The sequence below is a fragment of the Neopelma chrysocephalum genome, unplaced genomic scaffold, assembly GCF_003984885.1.
Source record: "Neopelma chrysocephalum unplaced genomic scaffold, ASM398488v2 Primary Assembly neopelma1_96661, whole genome shotgun sequence".
Lineage (NCBI taxonomy): Eukaryota > Metazoa > Chordata > Aves > Passeriformes > Pipridae > Neopelma > Neopelma chrysocephalum.
Window position 1 is genome coordinate 7,500 of NW_020925306.1, and position 5,430 is coordinate 12,929.

Below are 5,430 nucleotides of genomic sequence, written 5' to 3' on the forward strand. Positions count from 1 at the left end.
GGAGGGGAGGGGAGGGGGGCCGCCGTTCGCGGCGCTAGGACCGGGCGCGGCGGCGGGCGGAGCCTCCCCGCCGCTCGCCCCTCCGCCCGGCCGCTGCGGCAGTGTCTCGGAGGCGGGCAGGCGGCCGGTCCCTCCGGTCCCCCGGCAGCATCCCGGCCCTGCCATGGCTGGCGTCGGCTTCGCGGCGCACCGCCTGGAGCTGCTCGCCTCCTACCAGGACGTGATCGGCGAGGACAGCCCCACCGACTGGTGAGCGCGCCCGCCGCCGCCGCCGCCCCTTTGTCCCCGCCGCCGCCGCCGCCCTTTGTGCACGGAGCCGCCCGGTAACACCGGCCGCGCCCCGCGCTGCGCCCCCCGCCGTCCCCGGGAGCCCCGGCACACAAAGGCGGGCGGGGCGGCGGGGGGTGTGCCCGGCCCGCCGCCCTCGGTGCCCGCACCTGCCCTCCGCCGCCGCACCGGGCCGGGGCGCGGTCCCCGCTTTGTCTGCGCCGGGCCGGCACGTGCGAGCGCCGGGACTCACCGCCCCCCGGAGCCCCCGGCACGGCCCGGCGCGACCCCCCGCCGGGCAGCGAGAGCCGGGAACGGGGGATCCGCGCACGGCGGGGAGGGCCCCGGGGGGCTCCCCGGTGCTGGGCCGGGCCCCGGTCCGTCGCCATTGTCTGGAGCCGGAGTCGTGGGCAGGGGCGCCCGGGGGGCGGGGGATGGGGAGGGGATCGGGGCGCCCCCAGCCCGGCCCCGCTCCCCGGCCGGCGCCGCCGGTGCCCCGACAGCGGGCGGTCCCGCTGCCCGGCGGGGCGAGGCCTGCGACCGCCGGGGCACCAAGCATCCCACGCCGCCCCGCTACCCCCGGATCCCTCAAGTTCCGGGGGTGCCACATCCCTGGGGGGCCTCGGTGCGTCGACCTGGGATTGCCCCGGTGGGCTGGGATTGGTGCCGATTTGGGGTGGGGGGTGGCTCTCTCCCTTGGGACCCCTCGGCTGCCCACCCTGCCCGTCCTGCCCCCAGTGCTGGGCACCCGGTTCTGCGGTGCTGGGGCCCGGCTGGATCCAGGCCCCGCTGCAGGGACCATCACCCCCCGCCAACCCCTGTCCCCCAGCGCCCACCCACATCTCCCACTCCACCCTGGTGCCGTGGGGCTGGCTGGGGCCGTCTGGGGCCGTCTGCCCCGAGACCCCCTCGTTGCCCACCAGGGTGCCTGTGCCGTGCGGGGATGCTGCCGGTACGCCAGGGTGCAGCTCGCTGGGCAGAGCCGGGGCACTGGGCAGTGTGGGTGCTGGGTGCATGCTGTGCATGATGCTCTCGGAGAGGGCAGGGAGGGGGCTACCGTGCACCCACCACACAGCTGGGGCACCCACCTCCCAGCTGGGCTGCACCCACCGCCCAGCCGGGCACACGCCCATCTTTAGCCGGGTCCCTGCTCTCGGGACAGGGCTGTGTAGTGCTGTGTGGGTCTGGGTAGGTCCTAGTCCCCACCAGCCCTGCGGTCTCCGTGGGATCCCGCGGTCCCGCTGGCAGCCCAAGGGCGCTGTGGGCAAGCTCCGTGCGTGTTGCCGGCCAGGCGGCAGCTGTCAGCTCAGGGTACATCTCGCTTCCCGGCATCCGCTGCAAAGGAGCCGTCCCTGCCAAAGCTGCTGAGAGCAGCAGAATCGGTTCCCGGGAAGGCGAGTGCTGATGCCGGGTCCCCCCCCACCTCTCCAGCGTTGAGCCCGGCCGGGCAGTGATCCCTCCTCATCCCCGTCCTCGGAACTGAGATTGCCCTCGTCCCCAGCTGCTCCATCCCATAGTCACCGGGGTGCCTGGCACTCGGTGCCCGTGGTAGCAGCATCCCCGCTGCAGGGCCCAGTGTCGGGGTGCGGGATGAGGGGTGATGTTGGGGGGGCTGCATCGGGCAAGGTGATGGGAACAGTCCTACGGGGTGGGGGCCCAGCCTCGCTGAGCCAGGGTCTGGGAGGACACCGCGCCAGAGCCTGGTCCTGGGCCAGTGCCGGGGGATGCCGTGCTCTTGCCCGGCCGGGATCCCTGTGTTTAGTCTGGGATTCCCCCTGCTCCAGCCCGGTCCTGGAGGGTCCGACCATCCCCTCCCCCTGCCCGGCCCCGCGAAGGCTGCTGGGGCCCATTACTCGATCGGAAAGGAATTTGGTGCTGCTTTCTGAGCACGCCGACTCCCTGGAGCTCCCAGCTACATTGGAAACACATGTGCCGGGGCTGGGAGGGGAGACTGGGGCAATGTGACCCTGCCATGGCGTGGGGGGTGGGCTGCTGCGGGAGCCCTGGCTGCTGGCACCCAGAGGTACTGCTCTGCCTGCTCCAGAGAGCAGCGGGGCCATGCAAGGGCAGTGGGGCCATGCTCCCCTTGATGGAGTGATGGGAGATCCTTGCTGGAGCCCCCCGCCTACAGAGAGCCCTACCTGGGCTGCATAGGCCACCTCCACCCACGGGTGACCCACATACCTGGAGCCCTGGGGTAGGAAGGGGCTGTATGGGTTGGGTGGAGGGATTAAAGCCCATGGAAGGGAGGTAAATGATGCACGATGCTGCCAGCACCCGCTGTGGCACAGATGGTCCCCACAGCCAGGGGGTCATGGTGATGCTGTTGGGCTGTGGGTCACTGGGGGCACCCCGGGGGGATGCTGCTGGCCCCAGCATGGCCCCTCTGTCCCATGGACTGGAAACCTCCATGTGGTGTGGGGTCAGGCCATGCTGCTGGGCTGTGTCCATGGCAAGTCCCAGCTGCCCTGGGAGCATCCCTGGGAGCAGGCATCAGCCCTGTGCTCAGACACCACCCAGCATGGCAGGGTTTCAGGGGGGAGAGGAGGCAGTGGATGCCCCTAGCACCCACAGGGCTCCCCAGGCAGTGATGCTGTGGCTCTGCCCTACTTCTTTCCTCCCAACTGCAGGCGGCTGCATCCCACCCTGCCTGCCTCCACCCCGTGGCCCTGCGCTCCCCCGAACTGCTGCTGTCCTCCCCCATTCCTGGGGGATCAGGGGCTACATTTGCCACCCTTCCCCGTCACAGGCATCACAGACAGCACTTTGCAGCTGTTCCAGGCCTGGAAGCTGGCGCCGGCTGGGGCGGCCGATTAGCGGGATCGGGATGTGCGGATTAAAGTCAATCTTGTTGGTGCAATTATCTGCGGCTGGCTGCCAGGGGCTTGGGGGGCGGGTGCCAGAGTCAGAAGGAGGCCCTCTCCCTGTTAGGCACCTGCCTGCCTTCCCCCTGCTTTTTAGCTCCAGGCATGACCCTGTTTTGGGGGTGGCTGTGCCCTTAGGACCCTCGATTCCTGTCCCCCAGGCTGTGGCTGGAAGCTGTGAGCTCGGGTGAGGACAGCTCTGCCCGGCACCACAGGGATTTTGGGGCTTGAATAAGCGCTGTGTGGGCACCACCAGCCGAATGCTGATCGGCAGAGCCGTGGTGCAGGGATGTGGGGGATCCAGCACGGGCGGCCCCGGCTTTCCGGGTGCAGCGCGTGACGGTGGCAGGCAGGTTTGGGTGCCTGCCAGGCCCCGCAGGTCCCCGCTGCCTGCCTGCCTCCCCCGCTCCCCTTCACTAATCACCTCGTCATCGGGGCGAGCTGCATCCCAGCTGGGATGGGGGGGTGTTGCCATGGTGACGGAGGATGCTGGTTGCCTAGCGACATCCATCCCCTCGCCCACCCGCCCTGGATCAATTTGGCATGCGTGGTCCCCCCTCTGTTGCTGGCTGTGTGCCCCTGGGGAGGTGCGGGCTGGTGGGGGTCCCCGTGGAGCCCCCGGGGGGGCTGGCCAGGGCACGGTGGGAGCGACAGGGGGTTTCCCATCAGCTGGGAACGGTTTCCAAGGAACAGTCTCCATGACGGCCCCATCACACCCCGGCGGCACATTGATTTGCTGCTGATGGTGCTCCGGCGTCCTCCCCCAGCCTGGTGCCTGCTGGGCTGGCGGCTCACGCAGACGGGCACGTGAGCAGCTCTGGGTTCCTACCGGGGGCATGGGGCTGTCCCCAAACCTGGTCACTAGCTGGCAGGGTCATGGGGGGACAGGGGTGGGTGGGCAAAGAGCTGTGAGGCTGTGGTGGCTTGTGGCACAGCAGCCAGTGGGTCCCTGTGCCCAAGTGACTGTTCTGTCCCCAAAACTTCTGTCCCTGCTCTGTGGCTGCCAGCAAGGATGGGTGGATGAGACCTGCCCCACATCCTGCCCACCCTGCCTGGTAGCCTGGCCCTTGATGATGGCGATGGACAAAGGCTTGGTGTGGCTATGTGGTAGCTTGGGGACCAGCCGGTCCCCCAGGGCCTGCCCTGACCTCAGTGTGACCAGGATAGGGAGATGGGGGGGCCTCCCCACACTCACTCTGGCTGTGGCTCACCCACAGTGTCTCCCCAGGGCCCTCTACACGTATGAGGATGGCTCTGATGACCTGAAGCTGGCAGCGTCAGGAGGTAAGGTCCTCTGTCCCCTCCACTGGCTTGGCTCTGCCAGTGTTTTCCCTGGCACCCATTCCTGGTGCTGGGTGGACGTGAGCTGACAGTGCTGTGCCAGGTGGAGGTTTGCTGGAGCTTTCCGGCCACTTTGAGATCCAGAAGGTGATGTATGGCTTCTGCAGCGTCAAGGACCCCCAGGCTGTGCTCCCCAAATACGTACTCGTCAACTGGGTGAGTGTGTGTGGGGGCCGTGCTGAGGGGGGGCTGTGCCCATGGGGAATGACTGGGTATGAGCGAGGAGCTGGAGGTGGCCAGGGGGGTACAGGTGCCCCACAGTCCTGCTGTCCCGTGGTGGTCAGGGGGGTGGGGGTCACCCTGCTGCCCCTCCCGGCTCAACCCCTCTCTGGCTGCCACAGGTGGGCGAGGATGTGCCAGATGCCCGCAAATGCGCCTGCGCAAGCCATGTAGCCAAGATTGCTGAGTTCTTCCAGGTGGGTGATGCTGGGGAAAGAGATGATGCCGCCGGGGCACCAACCCTGAACCCTGATGGCTGCTTGTCCTCCCTAGGGTGTCGATGTCATCGTCAATGCCAGCAGTGTGGAGGACATTGACCCAGGGGCCATTGGGCAGCGGCTCTCCAACGGGCTGGCCCGTGTCTCCAGCCCAGTGCTGCACCGCCTGCGGCTGCGCGAGGACGAGAACGCCGAGCCCGTGGTAATGTCCCCATGGCAGCGATGGTGATGGTGGCGGGTCTGGGGCATCCCTCCCGCCCGGGGCTCCTGTCTGCCGCAGCCCCTCACCCTGTATGCCGCTTACTGTCATCCCCCCTCGCTGATCCCAGCCCCTCCACCCCCCCTGCCTCTCCTCCGTCCCAGGGCACCACTTACCAGAAAACTGACGCCACCGTGGAGATGAAGCGGCTCAACCGGGAGCAGTTCTGGGAACAGGCCAAGGTGGCGTATGGGGGAGCAGCCGGTAGCCCCTGGGAGCGGGCAGGGTGAGTGATGTGCAGCCCTCTCATTCATCCCCCCCC

The 5,430-nt window shown here is 68.9% G+C and overlaps 1 protein-coding gene across 1 annotated transcript; it reads left to right on the forward strand.

Annotated features, from left to right (window-relative positions):
- Window positions 1–81: 81 nt before the first annotated feature.
- LOC113981560 (drebrin-like) lies at window positions 82–5,394 on the forward strand (the record flags this gene model as incomplete). The annotated part of the gene is made up of 6 exons (XM_027708985.1): window positions 82–249; window positions 4,360–4,415; window positions 4,516–4,628; window positions 4,814–4,888; window positions 4,965–5,111; window positions 5,273–5,394. Coding segments are annotated over exons 1-6 (599 nt in total), but the record flags the coding sequence as incomplete, so codon positions are not given.
- Window positions 5,395–5,430: the final 36 nt, after the last annotated feature.